At 56.6% G+C, this 23,933-nt stretch overlaps 1 protein-coding gene across 1 annotated transcript in view; it reads right to left on the bottom strand.

The window, feature by feature from the left end:
- Positions 1-23,933, bottom strand: part of PDGFRA (platelet derived growth factor receptor alpha) — a 53,654-nt gene that overhangs the window by 9,172 nt on the left and 20,549 nt on the right. The window contains exons 3-17 of the mRNA XM_078600857.1: positions 15,785-15,875; positions 14,773-15,204; positions 13,057-13,326; positions 11,547-11,674; positions 9,304-9,487; positions 7,988-8,183; positions 7,394-7,509; positions 6,833-6,962; positions 5,691-6,049; positions 4,992-5,086; positions 4,451-4,583; positions 3,774-3,878; positions 2,406-2,516; positions 2,071-2,224; positions 1,442-1,587 (exon numbers count right to left, since the gene is read on the bottom strand). Coding sequence (XP_078456983.1) covers positions 1,442-1,587; positions 2,071-2,224; positions 2,406-2,516; positions 3,774-3,878; positions 4,451-4,583; positions 4,992-5,086; positions 5,691-6,049; positions 6,833-6,962; positions 7,394-7,509; positions 7,988-8,183; positions 9,304-9,487; positions 11,547-11,674; positions 13,057-13,326; positions 14,773-15,204; positions 15,785-15,857 — 2,632 coding nt within the window. The 5' untranslated portion in view covers positions 15,858-15,875. The remainder of the gene's footprint in view (positions 1-1,441; positions 1,588-2,070; positions 2,225-2,405; positions 2,517-3,773; positions 3,879-4,450; positions 4,584-4,991; positions 5,087-5,690; positions 6,050-6,832; positions 6,963-7,393; positions 7,510-7,987; positions 8,184-9,303; positions 9,488-11,546; positions 11,675-13,056; positions 13,327-14,772; positions 15,205-15,784; positions 15,876-23,933) is intronic.

Here is a 23,933-nt window from a genome sequence, read left to right as displayed (position 1 = left end):
CTCCACCAATAACATCACTCCCTCCTCCACCAATAACATCACTCCCTCTTCCACCAATAGCATCACTCCCTCTTCCACCAATAACATCGCTCCCTCCTCCACCAATAACATCACTCCCTCTTCCACCAATAGCATCACTCCCTCTTCCACCAATAGCATCACTCCCTCCTCCACCAATAACATCACTCTCTCCTCCACCAATAACATCACTCCCTCCTCCACCAATAACATCGCTCCCTCCTCCACCAATAGCATCACTCCCTCCTCCACCAATAGCATCACTCTCTCCTCCACCAATAACATCACTCCCTCCTCCACCAATAACATCACTCCCTCCTCCTCCAATAACATCGCTCCCTCCTCCACCAATAGCATCACTCCCTCCTCCACCAATAACATCACTCCTTCCTCCACTAATAACATCACTCCCTCCTCCTCCAATAACATCGCTCCCTCCTTCACCAATAACATCACTCCCTCCTCCACCAATAACATCACTCCCTCCTCCTCCAATAACATCGCTCCCTCCTCCACCAATAGCATCACTCCCTCCTCCACTAATAACATCACTCCCTCCTCCACCAATAACATCACTCCCTCCTCCACCAATAACATCGCTCCCTCCTCCACCAATAACATCGCTCCCTCCTCCACCAATAACATCACTCCCTCCTCCACCAATAACATCGCTCCCTCCTCCACCAATAACATCACTCCCTCCTCCACCAATAACATCACTCCCTCTTCCACCAATAACATCGCTCCCTCCTCCACCAATAGCATCACTCCCTCCTCCACCAATAACATCACTCCCTCCTCCATCAATAGCATCACTCCCTCCTCCACCAATAACATCGCTCCCTCCTCCACCAATAACATCGCTCCCTCCTCCACCAATAACATCACTCCCTCCTCCATCAATAACATCGCTCCCTCCTCCACCAATAACATCACTCCCTCCTCCACCAATAACATCGCTCCCTCCTCCACCAATAACATCACTCCCTCCTCCACCAATAACATCACTCCCTCTTCCACCAATAGCATCACTCCCTCTTCCACCAATAACATCGCTCCCTCCACCAATAACATCGCTCCCTCCTCCACCAATAACATCACTCCCTCTTCCACCAATAGCATCACTCCCTCTTCCACCAATAGCATCACTCCCTCTTCCACCAATAACATCGCTCCCTCCTCCACCAATAACATCGCTCCCTCCTCCACCAATAACATCGCTCCCTCCTCCACCAATAGCATCACTCCCTCTTCCACCAATAACATCACTCCCTCCTCCACCAATAACATCACTCCCTCCTCCACCAATAAGATCGCTCCCTCCACCAATAACATCACTCCCTCCTCCACCAATAACATCGCTCCCTCCTGGGCCATGTGAGCGCCACCACCACCACCGCCCTCCCCCCCCCCCCCCACGTACCATCCATGGTGAGGCGGCGGTGTGAGGGCGGGTGCGAGTAGTAGGAGTGTGGCTGCCCGCTCTCCGTCATGGGGACGTACTGGCCCATGTCCACCGTCTTCATGTCCATGTAGGCGCCCTCTTCCTCGAACGACAGCAGCACGTAGCTGCGGGGCGGCACGAGGGGCGGCCGCGTCAAGGGGGAAGGTGCCGAGCGTTTACTCGGAGCTCTGCGGCGTTCCACCGCTTGATATTAATTATGCAATAACGTCAATTCGTGTTGCGCCTTCCACAGCTAGCAAAGAGTTACAGCAAGCAAACAGCGGACGAGCGAGTGTGCGATTGGTCGAAGGAGTGAGCGGTTGAGCGAACGTGCGATTGGTCGAGAGAGTGAGGGGGTGAACGAGCGAGTGTGCGATTGGTCGAGCGAGCGAGCGGGTGAGCGAACGTGCGATTGCTCGAGCGAGCGAACAGGTGAGCGAGTGTGCGATTGGTCGAGGGAGTGAGCGGGCGGGCGAGCGAGCGTGCAATTCGTCGAGCGAGCGAGCAGGTGAGCGAGCGTGCGGTTGGTCGAGAGCGTGACTGTGTGATTGGTCGAGTGAGTGGCTGAGTGAGCGTGCGATTGGGCGAGCGAGTGAGTGTGCGCTCACCTGCGCGTGTTCTCCCCACTGCTGTTGAGGCTGAAGATGTCTCCGTCAAACTTGTCCTTGCTGGCCGAGCCGTAGAGGAAGCGGTCGCGCTTGCGGTGGAGGTAGTTGACCAGGTCGCCGTGGCAACAGTACTCGGTGATGATGTAGATGGGCCCTGGCGTGACACGCAAACACCGCCTGGCGCTTAGGAACCTGTTGGGTTGGTTCCCACTCCACAGTTAGTCTTCACCACCGGCGAATTATAACCGATTCTCGTGGCACTCCAGCGGACGCACGTATCGAGTATCGAGTATCGCGTGGTGATCGAGTCGGACGTGTCTTCGTGCGGCGCCCACCTCCTTTCGTGCAGGCCCCGAGGAGGTTGACGATGTTGAGGTGAGGTCCCAGGTGGCTCATGATCTTCAGCTCCGACATGAGCGCCTGCTTCTCGCTCGTGCGCGCCGTGGCTGTGAGCATGCAACAGCAGCAGCAGCAGCACAGACACATTAGCCGTTATCAAGCATGCGACACTGCCTCGGCAGGAAAGTGTTTGTGGATCGTAAGCGGAGAGCGACACGGAGAGAGTTCCAGGATGAACGGCGCACGAGCAATCGCCAAGAGCGGAGCCGGGCCGAGCGTGTTCCGCGAGGCTCGGCGTGAATCGGAACGGTCCCACGCTTATTTCTCTCGTCATCATGGGACCTACCTTGCCAGTATCAAATTACAAGAATTGGTTTCACCCTTTTTGGCAATAAAACAGGAGGTGTTAAGATGTTAAAACACCAAACAGAAACCTTTTGCAAGGAATCGTGGCTGAATTTAACCGCACGTACTTGTTGGTGAACATGCAAACCAAAAGTATGCTCTGGTAGTATATGATGATGCATTGTCTTTAAAACTGATTGGTCCACACCAGAGACAACTTTCTTTAGAGCCTAGTCTCAAACAGTGTTAGACCAGAGGACGCCAAAAGGCTGATTTCTCTACTCGCCCAACTCAATGCTGCACTCTCGCTGTCAGGTCAGTCGCTTCCTTGTCACTCCTTCACCACCGCCTTCATCGTTCTCACGAATCTCACGCCCTGGCTCCTCCTCCTCGCCCAACGGCGATGCTGTTTGGGCGCCACGGTGGCGAGATGTTAACTACCTCGCCTGGTATACAAGGGGTCGTGGGTTCGATCCAGAACTTGACGCCTGCTGCTGTATATTTGGAGTTTGCGTGTCTCTCTCTCTCATCATCATCACGGTGGCAAGGAGATGTTAACTACCTCGCCTGGTGTACAGGAGGTGGTGGGTTCAATCCCGACCCTGACGCCTGCTGCTTTATATTTGGAGTTTGCGTGTATCTTTCTCTCTCTCCCCGTGGTCACGTGGATTTTTCTCCCAGTACTTTTGTTTTTCCCTCCACATCAACGTGAGAATCGAGCATTTATTTGCAATACATTTCTCCATGATGATAAGCCACTCCGCCGAGTTATTGTTTGTGGCCAGGTCACTTCTGAAAAAAGAGCTGCACGGCTATAACCTGGTCAAATATATATATTCTTAATAGTTTCTGATGACGATGATGGAATTGGCAATGAAGAGAATGATGGTGATGATGTATCGATGATGACGACGGTGATGATGGTAATGAAGATGTGTCGATGATGACGACAATGACGACGGTGATGATGGTGATGATGTATCGATGACGACGACGGCGACGACGGCGGTGGTACGTACGTTTCAGCATCTTGACCGCCACCTTCATGTAGGTCTGCGAGTGGCTCATCCCGCGAGCCGTGGCCTCCACCACCTTCCCAAACGCCCCCGAGCCCAGGATCCGGCCTGGTGGCAGGGGGTGGTGGGGGGTGCACAGTCAGCGCATGGCAACACCGTCAGCCCAGTCAGCGGCCCACGCAGCGTTAGCGAGCGCCTAGCGTGGCTGCAGCGGACGCGAGGGCAAGCGGCGGTGGCGGCGATGGAGGCACCAGCGCCACGTGCGACCGCCCGAGTCGTTCGCAGCCTCGGCGTTGACACGCCGGGGCGACCCCGGCGCTCGACTTTTAGGGGCCGAGTCGGTCTAGAGGAGGAGGGCCCAGGCTCAGTCGGCCGTGGCCGCTCGGCCACGCGGAGTGCCAGCTGGAACGCGGGCCGGTTAGTGGCCATGGCGCGGTTAGTGGCCATGGCGCGGTTAGTGGCCATGGTGCGGTTAGTGGCCATGGTGCGGTTAGTGGCCATGGTGCGGTTAGTGGCCATGGCGCGGTTAGTGGCCAATGGCGCGGTTAGTGGCCATGGCGCGGTTAGTGGCCATGGTGCGGTTAGTGGCCATGGTGCGGTTAGTGGCCATGGCGCGGTTAGTGGCCAATGGCGCGGTTAGTGGCCGCGGCATGCGCACCGCTACGCCGCCGCTGGCTCACCGAGCTGGAGGGAGTCCCGCGAGAGCTCCCAGCGGGAGTCGTAGGGGAGCTGCGTGGGGTCCACGTACACGTACTCGTGCCCGTCGGGGCTGATGGACTCGATCACCTTCCAGCGCACCTCGTAGCGCGGCTTCTGCAAGCCAGCAAGGCCCCACCAATCGTCGGCGTCAGCGTCATCATCATCATCAACATCCACATCATCGTCGTCATCAACATCATCATCATCATTAACACCGTCACCATCACCAGCAGCTTCATTTACATCGTTGTAAGCGTCATCATCATCAGCTTCATCTTCAGCTTCATTATTGTAAATATTATAATCATCATCAACATCGCCATCACTAACGCCATCATCGGCAGCTTCATCATCACCACCGCACCTCCGATGAGCACGGTGGGCCATGTACGGAGCAAACGAATCTCAACATACGCACGTCCATACACCAGCTAAACCATCGCGAGAGTACGTGTGCGCGTGTCCGCAAGACAGCGGCGGCAGGCCGTTGTGCGTCGTCGGCGAGGAGGGGACGACGCTCACCTGCTTCCAGACGACGACGAGCACGATGAGAGAGACGATGACGACCACCAGCAGCACCAAGATGGCCGCCATCACCTTGAGCTTGGAGTGAGAATCTGCCAAAGGGTAGAGAGAGGCGACGTTTTGTAATTGCGGTCGCGCCCACGCAGCGCTTAAAACGCTGCGGTCTTAAAGCAGGGGAGGCCGCCACGGTGGCTAGGAGATGTTGATTACCTCGCCTGGTGTGCAGGAGGTCGCGGGTTCCACCATCATCACCACGGTGGCTAGGAGATGTTGACTACCTCGCCTGGTGTGCAGGAGGTCGCGGGTTCCACCATCATCACCACGGTGGCTAGGAGATGTTGACTACCTCGCCTGGTGTGCAGGAGGTGATGGGTTCCACCATCATCACCACGGTGGCTAGGAGATGTTGACTACCTCGCCTGGTGTGCAGGAGGTGGTGGGTTCGATCGTGACCCTGACGCCTGATGCTGTATATTTGGGACTTTCGTGACTGCAAGGATCCATACTCTTAGTTTTTTCGGTAAAGTTACATAGGTAAAAAAATGAAATTAAAATTAATAAAAAATAAAATAATAAAAATAATTTTAATTTCATTTTTTTACCTACGTGACTTTACCGAAAAAACTAAGAGTATGTATATTTGGGAGTTTGCGTGTCTGTCTCTCCCCGTGGTCGGGGGTGGCGTGGGGAGCTCACCGTTCTTGACGAGCTTGACGACCTGCGCCGCGCTGTGCAGGGGCTCCGCGTCCTCCTCCTCGTCGTCGTCGTTGTCGTCGCCGCCGTGCCGCAGGCTGCCGCTGGCGCGCGTGAACGCGTTGGTGGCGTCGCAGCGCACGGCCGTGGAGCGGTCGAGGCGCGGGAACGTGAGCGTGCTGGACACGCGCACCCTGCGGAACTCCGCGGCCGGGCCCGGCCCGTCGGACGACGACGACGACGAGGTGAGACTCCCAACGATGGCGTGGGTCTCCACCTCCGTGCCGCCGCCGCCGGCGCCGCTGGTGCCGGTCGTGCCGCCGGTGCTGTTGAGCAGCTGCCAGGCCCAGCGCTCGTTACAGCTGAGAGGGGAAGGGGAGGGCGGAAGATGGGGACGGGGATACAGAGACGGAGAGAAGGAGGGAAACATAGACAGGGAGACGGAGGGAGAGACAGAGAGGTAGGTGGAGAGTGAGACGGAGACAGAGGGAGAAACAGAGATATGGAGGGACAGAGGGAGACAGAGACTGAGGTCAAGTTGGGTCAGGGTCGCCACCTTCGAACTGAACAAAATTTGTACCGAGATCACGAACAACGGTGCGCACTTCCCAGTCGTCACCAGCCATCGTTAATCCACTGCTGGATGAAGGGTTAGGAGGCTCCTGTGAGATACGTGCGCCCGACATTGGCAGATCTCGGAAGCTAAGCAGGTTTTGTGCCCGCACAGCGCTCCAATGGGTGACCACCGTGCGCAACAGGCGTTACAGGTCTTTGGTTCTTTCGGTAAAGTCACGTATAAAGAGAAAATAATAAATTAAATACTAGCATACGACGTTTAGAGTCGGATAACAAAACAGTGTTGGCTGTTATGTTATCCGACTCTCTGTTGTATTACATTACATTTCTAAGTATACTAGATTTGTGTTTCTATTTCATTTATACCTGATGACGATTGCTTGTGTTGCAATCGAAACGTCGTATGCTAGTATTTCATTTATTACTTTCTCTTTATACGTGACTTTACCGAAAGAAGCAAAGAGTCATTCCTGCAGTCACGAAAGCTCCAAATTAAGTTCTTGCGGGGCTACGCGGCAATAGAGACCCTCGTCCGGCAGCGGACAGAACGCGCCCGCGTAGACGTTCACCTCCTGAGGTCGGAGCAGGTGTACCACGTGATCTCGGGCACGGGCAGACCCTCGGCGACGCAGGTCACCACGTGGGTCTCCGTGTTGTTCACTCCGTGGGCGTCCGACAGCTCCTTGATCGTCGCGGGGACTGCGCGCGGCAGAACGCACGGAGGCATCCATCCAGCAGCGGAGTGTGAAGGGGGGGGGGGCCCTGGCAGCGAGCGCCGGACCGCGGCCGCGTGACACTCGTCGTGTTCCTCCACGGTAAATAATGGTGCCGGTTGTGACCAGGCGAGGTCGTTTGAAAGTCTCTCTCAGATCTTATTAGGCCCGGCTCAGGCTGCCCCCTGTCCCCCCCCCCCACGTCCCCCCCCCCGACGCCCCCCCCACATCCCTCCCCCACGCTTCGCCCCCCACGTCTCCCCCCCACGTCCCCCCCCCAAGCCGCCCCCACGTCCCCCCCCCACGTCCCCCCCCCACGCCCCCCCCCCCCACGCTCCCCCCCACGCCCCCCCCACGCTCCCCTCCCCCCCCACGTCCCCCCCCCTGTCGCCACGTCGAGCGGCGTGTGCGCCTCACCGAACACGTAGAGGCTGAAGCTGTGGTTGGCCGCGTCGTGGGCGTTCCCCACGCTCAGCGTGTACTCGCCGCTGTCCTCCTCCTTGGTGCGCACCAGCGTGAGCACGCTCTCGTACCTGGGAGAGCCCGCGTCACACCCCGCGTCACACCCCGCGTCATACCCTGGGGTCATACCCTGGGGTCATACCCCACGTCACACCCCGCGTCACACCCCGGGTTACACCTGCGTCACACCCCGCGTTACACTTGGGGTCACACCTGGATCACACCTCGCGTCACACCCGCGTCACACCCCGCGTCACACCCCACGTCACACCCCACGTCACACCTGGGGTCACACCTGGGGTCACACCCCGCGTCACACCCCGCATCACACCTGGGTCACACCCCGCGTCACACCCCGCGTCACACCCCACGTCACACCTGGGTCACACCCCGCGTCACACCCCGCGTCATACCCTGGAGACTTCACTTTTGTCAAAAAACATTTCAAGCCGAACGTTCATCGGATCACAAACGGCGGTTCTCCAACCGTTTTCCGAGCTGCGCGGGGGCCCCTTTTGCCACCGCCTCGTCGTGAATCGCGACCCTCACCGGCCGCGCTTGAGGTCGTGCACGTCGAGGGTGACGTCGGCCTCCCCCAGGCCCCCGTGCAGGCGCCGCCCGTCCTTGTACCAGGCGGCCGCGGGCGCCGGGAAGGCCTCCACGGCCACGGCGAAGCGGCGCACCTCGCCCGCGCGAGCTCGCTCCACACGCGACACCAGCGTGTGCAGGCGCACGTAGCCACGCTCTGCCAGCGCACGAGCACGCACGCACACGCACGGAGGACGCGGGTGAGCGCGACGCTACCAAGCCGGCGAGCCGGGTTCGATTCCCGCTCACGGCCAACGCCACGGTGGCGATTATCTGAACGGGTCCTGGGCCTCCCCTATGTCGACTCAGCCTTAAATGAGGACCTGGTGTGGTGCGGGAAAACATTGTCACTGGGGAGACAAAGGCGGTCGGGCGTGGTGCTGGTCACCAACAGCCTCGATAGTTTGTTAAGGTTATACGAGGGATCTTTGTCTGTGTGCGTGGGTGGGTTAGTGTGAAGGTGAGTGCGGGTGAGTGAGTGCGTGTGGGTGAGTGTGGGTGAGTGCAGGTGGGTGAGTGTGGGTGGGTTAGTGTGAAGGTGTGTGCAGGTGTGTGCGCAGGTGGGTGAGTGTGGGTGGGTGCGGGTGGGTGAGCGCGGGTGGGTGAGTGCGGGTGGGTGAGTGCGGGTGGGTGAGTGAGTGAGTGAGTGTGGGTGAGTGAGTGTGGGTGGGTGAGTGTGGGTGGGTGAGTGAGGGTGGGTGAGTGCAGGTGAGTGAGTGCGGGTGGGTGAGTGTGGGTGGGTGAGTGAGTGTGGGTGAGTGTGGGTGGTTGAGTGAGTGAGTGTGGGTGAGTGCGAGTGGGTGTGTGTGGGTGGGTGAGTGAGTGAGTGTGGGTGAGTGAGTGAGTGTGAGTGAGTGTGGGTGAGTGAGTGTGCATGGGTGAGTGAGTGCGGGTGGGTGAGTGAGTGTGACTGAGCGAGTGTGCGTGAGTGCGAGTGTGTGTGTGGGTGGGTGAGTGAGTGTGAGTGAGTGTGATTGAGTGCGAGTGGGTGGGTGGGTGTGTGTGGGTGGGTGAGTGAGTGAGTGTGGGTGAGTGAGTGTGCGTGGATGAGTGAGTGCGGGTGGGTGAGTGAGTATGTGCGGGTGGGTGAGTGAGTGCGGGTGGGTGAGTGAGTGGGTGTGAGTGAGTGTAGGTGAGTGAGCGTGGGTGGGTGAGTGAGTATGTGCGGGTGGGTGAGTGAGTGCGGGTGGGTGAGTGTGCGTGAGTGTGAGTGTGAGTGCGCGTGTGTGGGTGAGTGCGTGTGAGTGTGCGTGAGTGCGCGTGTGAGCGCAGCGCACCCAGCACGTCGATGTGCAGCTTCTCCTCGCTGCTCGTGCCCTGCGAGTTCTCCACGGAGCAGCGGAAGGAGCCTGACTGTGCGCTCGTCACCGCCGTGAAGGTGAGCGTGCTCGCAATCTCCGTCTCGCCGTCGGCACGCACGCCGTCGCTCACCAGCGTCTGCGGCGCGCTCACGTTCGGCCACTGCTCGCCGCCACGACCACCACCACCACCACCACCACGTGACAACAACAACGACAACCACACAACAACAAACATGAGTCAGGGTCGTGGCATTTGGGTGATGTTTCACCGCACGCGCATCTGCGGCCGTCTGGAAAGCTCCTCCTTCCGATAGAGCGATGCGCTTTTAAATCATCATCTAGATTTACAAACTCATTTCTTGCGAACTGCTCTTTGTGTTTCGTTTCTTGTCCTTTCCCCCATACCTCTGATTTACACGGTTGGCCACATCCGGCGCAAACGAAGTTCAACATCACGACACGGGCACATGTACAGACATTGTCCATCCACTGCTGGATGACGGACTCTTCCACGATTCGGCCGCCACCCCGCGAGGTAGCGCGATGTGAACTAAACTAAAACAAACGTCGTTGTTTATGTCACCAGGTAAGGCCCTCACTGAGCTCCTGGCCACTGCGATAGCTCAACGAAGGGGCTCATCGTCACGTGGACATTTAACGCGGCCAAATACTCTGAACGCAATAATCCAGCCGGCGACAGCTCTACGTTAATAACAACTTCCTGTTTTCTCACTCATTAATATCCTAAACCCGTTTAATGATAGTCGTCATGATAATAATTGGATAGTAATAGTATAACTTTTCATCTGGAAGGCGCATTTCATCCGTAGATCCCGATGTGCCGGTGATCCTATGGAAACTAGCAGCACGCACATCCTTGGGACGTGACCTTCCATCCGTCTGTCTGTCACTCCAGCCAGCCAGCCAGCCAGCCAAACTTTCTCATGTAATATGTTGAACTTACTCTTTGTTTTTTTCGGTAAAGTCACGTAGGTTAAAAAAAGAAAACAAATAACTTAAATCACGACGTTTCGGAGGCAACACAAGCTTCCGTCTTCAGGTGAAACCGTCACAGCAAAATTGCTGCATCAAGAACCTAAGAGTATGAATCCTTGCAGTCACGAAAGCTTCAAATCTAGAATTAATATGTTGCACCGCGCTGATCGGTCGGCTTACGTACGGTGGGTACGACCATCACGTGCACGGGCGACGCGGCTGGTTTTTTTTGCCTCACCGCGCCATAAACCCGGCCACCCGAGTTCGATTCCCGGCCGCGGCTAACGCCGGTGGCCCTGTGACGCTGCCACGCGGTCTGGGCCCCTTCCCTCCACGCGTGGAGCGTTTCATCGATTGTGTTTTCACAAAACAACGAACGGGCCTCTCGATGTTGCACCCCGCGTCGCCGCACCCCCCCTTCGTCCTCCGGCGGAGCTCGATATGAATTGCGTAAAACAAATAAGCGGCCGATACAGAGGCGGAATTATGAGCGAGGCGATTACATTTAATTGCCGCGTAAATCACGAGAGGGGCACCAGCGCACAAACAAATTCAACGTAAACGCAGCGATTATAAATAATCGCTGCGCATGCTTACACTGTACGTGCACGAAGACAAAGGTCCCCCGTACAGCCTCAACAGACCGTTGGGGCAAGTGCTGTTAGCTAGTAGCGCCCATGGAGGACGGCACTGTGGCACACGAGGGGGTGGGTGACCAGCACCACGCCCGGCCGCCTTTGTCTCCCCGGTGGCGATGTTTACACACCGCACCGGGTACTCATTTGAGGCTGAGTCGACCTAGGGGAGGCCCAGGACCGGTTCAGACAACCGTCACTGTGGTATTGTAACGCATGTTTACGCATCCACCGCCGGATGGAGGCCCCCCCCCCCCCCCCCCCCCGTGCCGTTACCGGTCATCGGGGTCGTTTGACCGTACTTCACCACGCTGGTTCGTGCGCGTGTCGGCGAAGGCGGGGGGGGGGGGGCGGGGGGAGATTACCGCCGGTTCAAATCCCACAGCTCCCACCGTTGGCAAACATTCGTGTTAATGTCCGCGTGAGGTCGTGCGCGCCTTCGAACGGTGAACACGGAACGCCGCTGGGGCCAACGTTCGTTCCGCGTTCAGCCCACAAACGTTGACCCAACGTTGACGCTAACATTGGTTCAACGTCGAGCCCCCAACGTCCGTCCAACGTTTGCCGGGCGTGCGAGCGGCTGCTCACGTGTTTGCCGGGGTACTCCCAGTCGAAGTTGACGATGCCGTTGCCGCGCACGGAGCACGTGATGTTGAAGGAGTCTCCGCTCATCACCTTCACGCTCGACGCCTCCAGCGTCGGGTTCAGCCGCGACACTGGCGGGACACGGGGACGGACGCACGCACGGGCAGACGCACGGACGCACGAACTTGAGAATATCGCACAGAGACTCGCGTAGGCACACGGACACACGGACAGACACACGGACGCACGCATGGAAACACACACGGACAGACACACGGACGCACGCATGGACAGACACACGGACAGACACACGGACAGACACACGGACAGACGCACGGACAGACACACGGACAGACGCACGGACAGACACACGGACGCACGAACTTGAGAATATCGCACAGAGACTCGCGTAGGCCTGAGCCTTAGACACGAGGAACCCCGCGTTGGGATCATTTTGCCGCTGTAAATTTCCACATGATAAGCCACGTAAGTTAATCACTCAGTGGGTGATTCGTTTACCTTTCTTAGACTTTGCACTACTATCGTGTTTTCGTACTGTTTGTTGTTGTAACGTCATTACCCGCCCGGAACTGGACATCTGTGAAAAAAGCTTCATAGCTCGTCGGATTCCTCCAGGATAAATACATGTGTTGTGATTCTGATAAACCATCACACGAACTCCGGCCATCCTCGCAGTAGCGGCGTCGTTTGGCGAACCGTCGAACGAAGGCGGTGGTCACCGCATCGCCGCGCGGCGCTTTCAGACGCGCTTCCGCGGCCGTCTGGAACGCTCTTCCCTTCCGACATTAGAAAGCCACCGGAGCTGTGCACTTTTAAATTTTGATTGAAAACTAATTTCTTTGGAATTGCTGTTTGTGTGTCGTTTGTTGTCCTTCCCCGGCACCTCCGAATCGGCACGGTTGGCTACGTACGGCGCGAAAGAAGTTCAACACGCACGCGCACACCGCCCGTGCGTGTGTGTGTTTCTGCCACTCCTCCCGCCTGGACACGCGTTTGATGGGGCGGTGAGGGGGGAGTCACGCCACGCCCGGCCACTCCCCAGTGGTGATGCTTCACCGCACACCGCGCCAGCCACTCGGTCAAGGCCGAGACCACCTCGGGGGGATTCCCACTCACGGTGGCCGTGAGTGGGAATCGAACTCGGGTTGCCACCGGGTTCGTAGCTACCCCCCCCCCTTCCGCCCGCCCGCCCTCCACAAAGACAAAGATCCCCCGCGTAGCCTTAACAGACTGTTGGGGCAAGTGCTGTTGGCGAGTAGCAGCACCTGTGAGGGCCGCAACGGGACACGCGAAGTCGGCGGTTGCCGCCTCCCTGCTTGCTGACGTCCACTCTCCGCTCGTTCAAGGCCTAGTTGACTTGGGTGAATGCTGAGACCCAAATCAAGGAGCCGCGGGGCGAGAGAGGAGAGGGAGGGATGGATGCGCTCCCCTCGGGGTTGACGCGAGCGGGACGCTGAAGGGACGCCGCTCCCTGCCCCCCTTCCCAACTCACCGGGGATCTCGATGACGTTGTACTCGGGCGTCATCTCGGAGCGCTCCCCCAGCGTGGCGTGGCACCGGTAGTTGCCGCCCTTGAGGTGTGCGCTGACTCCGCGCAGGGGCAGGTAGGTGGCGGGCAGGGCCACGGCGGGCCGCTCGGCCGCCACCAGCGTCACGCGGGTCAGCGGGTCGCCCGCCACGCAGGGGATCAGCGCCTCCTCGCCCTCGTTCACGGGGATCACGTGGTCGTAGCCCGACACCGGCGCGAACAGGTGCTCCGGGTCTGCGCGGGGCGGCACGTGCGCACGGACGCACGGAGCGTGACGAAGAGGCGCTTCGGGGGGGGGGGGGGTCTGCGCGACGCGGGGACGCGGAGCGCGTTGGAGCGCGGCGGTTTCTCGCGGTCCTCGTCGTCGTCGTCGCCGTCTTTGTCGTTGTCGTCATCGTCATCATCGTCGTCATCATCGTCGTCATTGTCATCATCGTCGTCATCGTCATTGTCATCATCGTTGTCATCGTCATCGTCGTCATTGTCATCATCGTCGCCATTGTCATCATCGTCGTCATTGTCATCATCGTCGTCGTGATCGTCATCATCATCGTCGTCATCATCGTCGTCATCGTCTTTCTCATTGCCGTCATGGTGGTCGTCGTCACGGTCGTCGTCACGTTCAATCCACTTCTGGATGAAGGCCTCCGACTCAAGCCGCCGCCAGCTCTCATCTGCGCGCGAATCGATTCCACCGCTCCGTCTCTCAGGCGCTCGCCCCGTGAGTTCCACCGCTTGGCCCGCTGGCCTTTTCCCGAGAGCTGGGACGCCGTCATTAACGCCGCGTGGTCCTCTCTTTCTCTCTGTCTAAGGCGGTCTTCTTCATCGCAAGGCCCGGGGGCCAATAGCGGCTCCTCGTGGCCTTTAGCGCGCACCTGATGCGTGCCCCCCCCCCCCCCCATCAATGCACGAATGTGACACACCCCATCGTGCTGTCAAAGCCCATTGGATTCAAACTGAACAAGTTTATCTTTTACCAGGCAAGGCCCACAGCGGGAGTCAGGGTCGGGATCGAACCCACGACCTCCTGCGTGCCGGGCGAGGCAGTTAACATCTCCTAGCCACCGTGGCGGCCCTCACACTGATCACATATCATCGGCGAAGGTGGCCACCCCCCCCCAACTGAAAATGAGTAAACACGAGATCGCACACAAAGACAAAGATCCCCCGTGTAGCCTTAACAGACTGTAGGAGCAAGTGCTGTTAGCGAGCACCTATGAAGGCTGGAACGGTACACGAGGGGGTGGGTGGCCAGCACCACGCCCGACCGCCTTTGTCTCCCTAGTGGCGATGTTTACACACCGCAACAGGTACTCATTTGAGGCTGAGTCGACCTAGGGGAGGCCCAGGACCGGTTCAGATAATCGTCACTGGTGTTGGCCGTGAGCAGGAATCGAACCCGGGTGGCCAGGTTCATAGCGCAGCGCGCTAACCACTACACCACCGCTCCCCACGCACGCGCAGACACATGCAGACACGCACACAGACACACGCACACACACAGATACACACAGAGACACACACACACACAGAGAGACACACACGGAGACACACAGTGACACACGCACACACAGACGCGCACACAGACGCATGCAGACACACACAGACACACGCACATACAAACACGCGCGCACACAGACATACACACACGCACACACAGACGCACGCGCACACACGCACCTCGCACGTAGATCTGCAGCGAGGAGGCCCCGTTGAGCTCGTCCTCCTCCTTGCCGTGGCCGTAGTCCTCCTCGTCCCCCAGCGCCGCGTCGCCGTCGTCGCCGTGGCCGCCCTCCTCGCCGTAGTCGCCCTCGTCGCTGAACACGCACACGTAGATCCCCGCGTGCTCGATCGACGCGCTCTCGATCACCAGCGTGCTCACGTGCGTCGACGAGGACGAGGAGGAGGTGGAGGAGGTGGAGGCAGCGCCCTCGCCCTCGCCGCGCGAGTCCACCACGGCCACGTGCGCCGCCGCCGGGTGCCGCCAGGTGAGGCGCGTCTCGCCGGAGCAGCGCAGCTCGAAGCGCTCGCCCGGCACCAGCAGCGCGTGCGACGCGGCGTGGTGCAGCTCCGGGTAGGGGGACAGCGCGGGGGGGTCCCCCATGCCGAACACTGCTGGGGGGGGGGGAGGGGCAGTGGGGGGGAGGGGTAGTGGGGGGAGGGGTAGAGGGGGGGGAGGGTAGCGGGGAGGGGTAGTTGAGGGGAGGGGTAGTTGAGGGGATGGGTAGTGGGGGGGAGGGGTAGAGGGGGGGAGAGGTAGTGGGGGGGAGAGGTAGTGGGGGGGGAGGGGTAACAGGGGGGGAGGGGTAGCGGGGGGGAGGGGTAGTTGAGGGGAGGGGTAGTTGAGGGGATGGGTAGTGGGGGGGAGGGGTAGAGGGGGGGAGAGGTAGTGGGGGGGAGGGGTAGTGGGGGTGATTTTCATTGTTATTTTTTAAAAACAAATTTATTTCCACCTACGTGACTTTACCGAAAGAACCAAAGGGGTACACCTACAAACTCTTCACGACGTCGCTCAGTCGGAAGACCCACGTTGTTAACCGCCCCCCCCCACCCCCCTGGACTCTTACAACTTCGATCACAAACAAGTGCCGTTTGTTGCTAGCAACCAGAACGCGTGGCCCATTGCTCGGCAACTTCGTTAAAACAAATGAATAAAAGCCACCCCCCCAACTCAATCCCCGCGACAACTCACCGGTGTGTTCACCGTGGGTTGCCCTGATGAGGCCAAAGATGAACAGTGGGGCCCATGCGACCGCCATGGCCATCGAGACGGCCCCTTCTGCCTGTAGGGAGATGAACGCCAAGACACGCACAGCACCACCACCACCACCACCGTCATTGTGGTCATCGGGGAGGAGACACATTCATCGATTCGTACCAGTTGAGCGTGTGTCAGGCTGATTTAAACTCAACTCAGTTGCTTTTTTATTGAAACGATTTTATTTTTTAGCAGGTAAGGCCCCACTGAGATATGTGGTTGTGTTTTCAGAAGCGACCTGGCCACATGTGACAGCTCAATGAAGTGGCTCATCACGTGGAAATTACAACAGCCAAAACCACTCTAAACGCGTGATGTCGATTATACACGTGGAGGGGAAAACCGGAGGACCCGGAGAAAAATCCACGCGACCACGGGGAGAGAGAGACACCGCAAACTCCAAATGCACAACAGGCGTCAGGGTCGGGATCGAACCCACGGCCTCCTGTATACCAGGCGAGGGAGTTAACAGCTCCTAGCCACCGTGATGATGATGAGAGAGAGACACGCAAACTCTAAATATACAGCAGCAGGCGTTGGGTCGAGATCGAACCCACGACCTCCTGTACACCAGGCGAGGTAGTTAACATCTCCTAGCCACCGTGATGATGATGAGAGAGAGACACGCAAACTCTAAATATACAGCAGCAGGCGTTGGGTCGAGATCGAACCCACGACCTCCTGTACACCAGGCGAGGTAGTTAACATCTCCTAGCCACCGTGATGATGATGAGAGAGAGACACGCAAACTCTAAATATACAGCAGCAGGCGTTGGGTCGAGATCGAACCCACGACCTCCTGTACACCAGGCGAGGGAGTTAACATCTCCTAGCCGTCGTGGCGCCGACCAGGGAGAGAACAAAGCAATACAAACGAGACAGAACATAAATGAGAAAAATACAAAATTAAACGCCGCCTATTATATTTAAGGGCCACTGTGTAATTGTCGAATCTAAATGAGTTTTAAAAAAATAGAAATGTACAGCAATACCTCGGTTAACGAAGTTGATGCGTTCCGTCACGGCACTTAATTGTTAGGAACTTCGTTCCCAAGAGGCTTCGTTAACCGCGGCATTTCTCTCCGTGTATACAAATCCAAGTGTGTTCGTCTGCATTGCAGGGTCATTCATTCATAATTATTAAGCCATCCCCCCCACGTGCAATACCGAATCTGTCAACCAGAGGGCGATGACGCACCGTGCATGGGACCTGTGGATGAGCACCGTGCTTGGAGCTGACAGGCGGAGTTTGAAGTGAATGATGATGAATGTTGAACTTCCTTCGCACCGTACCTCGCCATGAGATGCCACGGCTATCGTCAGTGGCGACTGGCATCTGAATCGTCTCCTGGTCCAGGCCTCCTCACCCCCCCGCCTTCACCAACCAGCACTGACCAGCGTGGTGAAGTATGGTCAAACATGACTGGACACGGTGTGGGGAGGCCGTTATCCAGCAGTGGATTAAGCTCTGCATATGAGTTTATTGATAATATGATCCCGCATGATTGCTTTATGTGTTAAATACAATAGTTCAAATAAACTTCAAAGTAGTTTTTTTATGTTAAATATGCAAGAATATGCAAGTGCAGATAATTTGATTGCAAATGAATCATCACAAGATGGATTAAACATTCAACACAATCGATGTGTCTTCCAAACATCTCTTTACATCCGTTAACGCAAGCGAACATAAAACATCACGAAACGACCACACACAAATTAAACTCGAACTATTTTTTATTATTTTACCAGGTAAGGCCCCCACTGAGCTATGTAGCTCTTCTTAAGAAACGACCTGGCCACAAATGATCGCTCAACGAAGTGGCTTATCATCGTGTAAATGTACAGCAGCCAAATACTCTGAACGCGTGAATGTTGTTTCTAAATGTGGAGGGGAAACCCGCAGAAAAATCCACGTGACCACAATGGTAGAGAGACACCGCAAACTCAAATATACAGCAGCAGGCGTCAGGGTCGGGATCGAACCCACGACCTCTTGCACACCAGGCGAGGTAGTTAACATCTCATAGCCACCGTGATGATGATGAGAGAGAGACACCGCAAACTTCAAATATACAGCAGGCGTCAGGGTCGGGATGCAACCCACGACCTCCTGCACACCAGGCGAGGTAGTTAACATCTCCTAGCCACCGTGATGATGATGAGAGAGAGACACCGCAAACTTCAAATATACAGCAGGCGTCAGGGTCGGGATGCAACCCACGACCTCCTGCACACTAGGCGAGGTAGTTAACATCTCCTAGCCACCGTGATGATGATGAGAGAGAGACACCGCAAACTCAAATATACAGCAGCAGGCGTCAGGGTCGGGATCGAACCCACGACCTCTTGCACACCAGGCGAGGTAGTTAACATCTCATAGCCACCGTGATGGTGATGAGAGAGAGACACCGCAAACTTCAAATATACAGCAGGCGTCAGGGTCGGGATGCAACCCACGACCTCCTGCACACCAGGCGAGGTAGTTAACATCTCCTAGCCACCGTGATGATGATGAGAGAGAGACACCGCAAACTCCAAATATACAGCAGCAGGCGTCAGGGTCGGGATCGAATTCTAGGACCTCCTGCACACCAGGCGAGGTAGTTAACATATCATAGCCACCGTGATGATGATGAGAGAGAGACACCGCAAACTCCAAATATACAGCAGGCGTCAGGGTCGCGATCGAACCCTAGGACCTCCTGTGTACCAGGCGAGGTAGTTAACATCTAGCCATCGCGGCGTCCCTCTCTAAATCAAAGGTTAAACTCGAGGGATGTGTGGAGGGAGATGCAATTTAACACCGTGACTCGCAAAACATTGGTTGCACAATTTTCAACCGTTTACAAAAAATCTTTAAAATATATTTTTGGTAAATTTATAAAGACCGTATTCTTAGGTTTTTTCGGTAAAGTCACGTAGGTAAAACATTAAAATTAATAAAAGTAAATGTTTTACCTACGTGACTTTACCGAAAAAACCTAAGAATATGAATCCTTGCAGTCACGAAAGCTTCAAATCTAGAATTATAAAGACCGACCAAACACCCACGAGAACGCGCGACGCTCACGCATTGACACTCACTCCAAGTTTGGTCTCATTTCTAAGGCTTACCAGTTCAAATCCGTTCCAGAGGTATCGGCAAAATGTGGACACACACGTAGACGCGACCACAAATACACTCCCGTCCAACCTCAACAGACTTGTTGGCGGCCTCAGCGCTCTCCGTGGCGAGTAGCAACCCCTACGAAAGCCGTGCGCGGCGCGGCACACGAGATGACAGCACACACATACAAACACGCAGGGAGCGTCATCCCCCCCCGTGTCTTGCTGTAAACAACTTCAATAAAACACCTGCCAGGACCTCCCCTGTGAGAGAGTGCGCGTACGTGTGTGTGCGGTGTGGCAGGGGGTAGGGTGGCGATGATGCCGACCGGAGATCAGGATATTGTGTTGTGTGTGTGTGTCCCTGGGTTCTTAATTAATCCCCCCCTCCCCTAAAAAGAGAAATATTTTGACAGCAGGCGTGCGTTGTTTATACGCGAGACGAGCCAAGCAGAGGCATTCAAATTAAAGAGGTCGGCTTCGGAGGAGACGAGCGTTTGGCTGATGGTTCGCAGCTGTTTCACGGACACGTGAGCAAAGCTATCCGCCGGTCGTATGGCCCGCAGAAGACGACAGAGAGAGAAGATAGAGATGCCGCGTGTTGCCGTGGCGAGCCCGTGGTGGGGAACAACGGCTGTTAGCGAGCACCTATTAAGGACCAAACAGGTGCCACGCTGCGGTGGCGGTGAGTCGTGCCCGAGCACAAATAACAGAACAACAAAACAAATCTACGTATTCGTCATTAACTCTGCAGTGGCCTTTGAAGGCAATTTTTTTTAAAACCTATAATAGGCGACGTTTTGTGAAACAGACCTTCTTCAAAGCAGAGATGCAAATTGACGCAAGTGCACTCGTAAACACTTGGTGACACGTGGATACAAACGCTGCCAGATGCGCCATGGACTGACACCGCTCTGTTGATGGTACGGAGTGACACACGTACTGCCTGTCACGCCAACACAACAACCACCACCACCAGTGAGGTTTACACAGCGCCTGTGCCAGGCTAGGTACATACACACAGCACGACATCTTCAACGTGTGCGCTTGTCTCTGACCACATATGACAATTATAATTCCATTTAGAGCAATCGTTATCGATTGTTTTATGTCAGTGATCAATTTAATCGACGCCACTGATCATATCAACACCGCGCCTTATTTTGACCCGACAAAAAGCTGGCTAGAGGTTTGTTTTCTTCTCCTTCATGAAAGTTCTTATTACGTTGGGATTGCTGGCCATTCCGATCGATGAGAGTTCAATAATGAGAAATAATTTACATTTGTAAATTCGAATTCCATCCGCAGATCCCAATGCGCCCATGTGGGAGGAGTCCGTAGAAAACCCCACAAACTCATCCCAGGGGGGGGGGGCAACACACATCAATAAAACACCGCACGGATGGATTCAATAAATTCGTTCTCGCTCTACCCCCGGCCACCACCACCACCACCACCACGGCGCAACCTCGAGAGGCAGTTTGCTTGAGTTTTGGTGGAATTTTCGCAGATCTCTGCGTGATCCACCAACCCTCCGTCCCCACCCACCGTCTCCCAACAAAGCGCCGGGCCACCGGGGGCCACGCGCGCACGCAAACAAAGATCCCCCGTATAGCCTTAACAGACTGTGGGGGCAAGTGCTGTTAGCGAGTAGCACCTATAAAGGCCGGCACGGCACACGAGGGGGTGGGTGGTCAGCACCACGCCCGACCGCCTTTGTCTCCCCAGTGGCGATGTTTACACACCGCACCAGGTACTCATTTGAGGCTGAGTCGACCTAGGGGAAGCCCAGGACCGGTTCAGATAATCGTCACTGGGTGTTGGCCGTGAGCGGGAATCGAACTCGTATCGCTGGGTTCATAGCGCAGCGCGCTAACCGCTTCACTACCGCTCCCCACACACACACGCGCGCACACACACACGCGCACTCACACACACACACGCGCACACACTCACACACACACGCGCACTCACGCACGCACACACACACAAGCACACACTCACACACACGCGCGCACTCACACACACGCGCGCACTCACACACACGCGCACACACAAGCACACACACACAAGCACACACTCACAAACACGCACACACAAGCACACACTCACACACACACACGCGCACTCACACACTCACACACACTCACACACACACGCGCACTCACACACTCACACACACACGCGCGCACACACACGTCCACCACGCTGCGCCCGGCCGGACTTTCTGCGAACGGCTGCGCGTGGGATTCGGTCGGTCAGAGGCGCTGCTCGCGGTCCACGTGGCACTGCAGAGGCAGAGAACGTTCCAGCAGGGTGACTCATTCACTCGCTCGCTCATTCACTCATTCACTCGCTCGTTCGCTCCCTCGCTCCATCGCAGGGGGATGAGTCTTGTTGCAGCCTTCGAGGAAGCAGCTCAGACTAACTCATCGCTTTTACAATTTGATACTTAACCTCCCCCCCCCACCATCTCCCCCAACACCAAAATAAACTCAACCCTAACTCGAGTCTGACCACCACCGTCATCGCCCGTGGTCTACCTACTGCCGGATGAAGGCCTCGCCGTGCTCAGAGCGCCTCTCTGATTCTCGGCGTCGAGGCTGAACGTTTCGCGACGGTTCCTTCCTGTCCTTCCCGGCGCACCCTACGACGAGCGACGGTTCGCTACGTACGGCGCGAAAGAAGTTCTACGCACGGCGCGATTAGGCGTGGACAGGAGCTGGCGAGTGACGTTGGTTGCCTTGCGCGATGCAAGGTCCGACCGAGCTCGCCGCATCTCGCAGGGTGCGAATTGAGTTGGGCACACGCGCAGACGACGTCACCTCTGCGGGATTATTGGGGCATAAAGGAGTAAGCGCCCGAGGCTCACGGAGCCAGACGGAGGCAAACTCCTTGAGGATTCTCAGATGTCACCGTCAAACGGAGAGCGGCTCGGAGAGCCAGACGAAAGACACCGCTGTAATTACGAGCGCTCAACGTAATATCACCATCATCATCATCCGACTGGAATATCCAGTGTGACGACTGCATCTGAGTCACGTCTCGCGAGCAGCATTCTTCGTTTCACATCACGTCGCCGACTAATACGACCCCAACACACAGACAGAGATAAAGATCCCCCGTAGAGCCTTAACAGACTGTGGGGGCAAGTGCTGTTAGCGAGTAGCACCTGTAAAGGCCGGCACGGCACACGAGGGGGTGGGTGGACAGCACCACGCCCGGCCGCCTTTGTCTCCCTAGTGGCGATGTGTACGCACCGTACCAAGTACTCATTTGAGGCTCAGTCGACCTAGGGGAGGCCCAGGACCGGTTCAGATAATCGTCACTGGTGTTGGTCATGAGCGGGAAAGAACTCGGGTCGCCGGGTTCGTAGCGCAGACACACACACACGTACACATAAACACACGTACACACACACACGTACACACACACACATACACACACACACGTACACACACACACACACGTACACACACATACACACACACACACTTACACACACACGTACACACACACACGTACACACACACGTACACACACACACACACACGTACACACACGTACACACACACACACGTACACACACACACACAAGTACACACACACACACGTACACACACACGTACACACACACGTACACACACACACACGTACACACACACGTACACACACCTACACACACACACACTTACACACACACGTACACACACACACGTACACACACCTGCACACACACACACACGTACACACACACGTACACACACACGTACACACACACACACGTACACACACACGTACACACACACACACGTACACACACACACACAAGTACACACACACACACGTACACACACACGTACACACACGTACACACACACACGTACACACACGTACACACACACACGTACACACACACACGTATACACACACACAAGTACACACACACGTACACACACACACACGTACACACACACACGTACACACACACGTACACACACACACACGTACACACACACACACACGTACACACACACACACGTATACACACACACACAAGTACACACACACGTACACACACACACGTACACACACACACGTACACACACACGTACACACACACACACGTACACACACACATACACACACGCATCGTGGTCTCCCCAGATCTCAGCCTCCTCCTCCGCGCGTCTTCCAAAATTGTTCCGAATCCGGGCGCCTTCCCGTGAGACTCGAATCCCAAAAATGCCACTGACGTCACAACGAGCGAACTCTGCCCCCCCACCCCCACCCCCCTCCCCCCACCCCCCAGTGTGGCGTCACGGGCAGCGGCCCCGATGGTTCTACGCCCTAGGGCCCCCCCACACGCCACAGCCCCCCGGTACTCAACCGCTCCCCCAGCACCCCTCACTCCCATCTCTCTCTCACTCTCACACGTCTTTCTATCACATCTCTCTCACGCCTCTCTCTCTCACGCTCTCTCTCGCTCTCTCTCGCTCTCACGCCTCTCTCTCACGCTTTCTCACGTGCTCTCTCTCTCACGCGCTCTCTCTCTCACTTTCTCTCACGCCTCTCTCTCACGCTCTCTCACGCGCTCTCTCTCTCACTTTCTCTCACGCCTCTCTCTCACGCTTTCTCACGCGCTCTCTCTCTCACGCGCTCTCTCTCTCACTTTCTCTCACGCCTCTCTCTCACGCTCTCTCACGCGCTCTCTCTCTCACGCTCTCTCACGCGCTCTCTCTCTCACGCTCTCTCTCACTCTCACACGTCTTTCTATCACTCTCTCTCACGCCTCTCTCACACTCTCTCTCACGCTCTCTCACGCTCTCCCACATCTCTCTCACATCTCTGTCTCGCTTGTTTAGCCCCGAGGAGAGACTCACCGAGTCCCCGTGGGCCCCCCCCCCCCACCCTTGAGTGGGTGGGGGGCTCCTTGCCGATTTGCCGCACGCGTTGGCGGAGAGAAGCGCAAGGG

The sequence above is a fragment of the Lampetra planeri genome, chromosome 15 (genome assembly GCF_965212315.1).
Source record: "Lampetra planeri chromosome 15, kcLamPlan1.2.h2, whole genome shotgun sequence".
Classification (NCBI taxonomy): domain Eukaryota; kingdom Metazoa; phylum Chordata; class Hyperoartia; order Petromyzontiformes; family Petromyzontidae; genus Lampetra; species Lampetra planeri.
The sequence above is the reverse complement of the archived record's forward strand: the minus strand, read 5'-3'. Positions and strand labels throughout refer to the sequence as shown.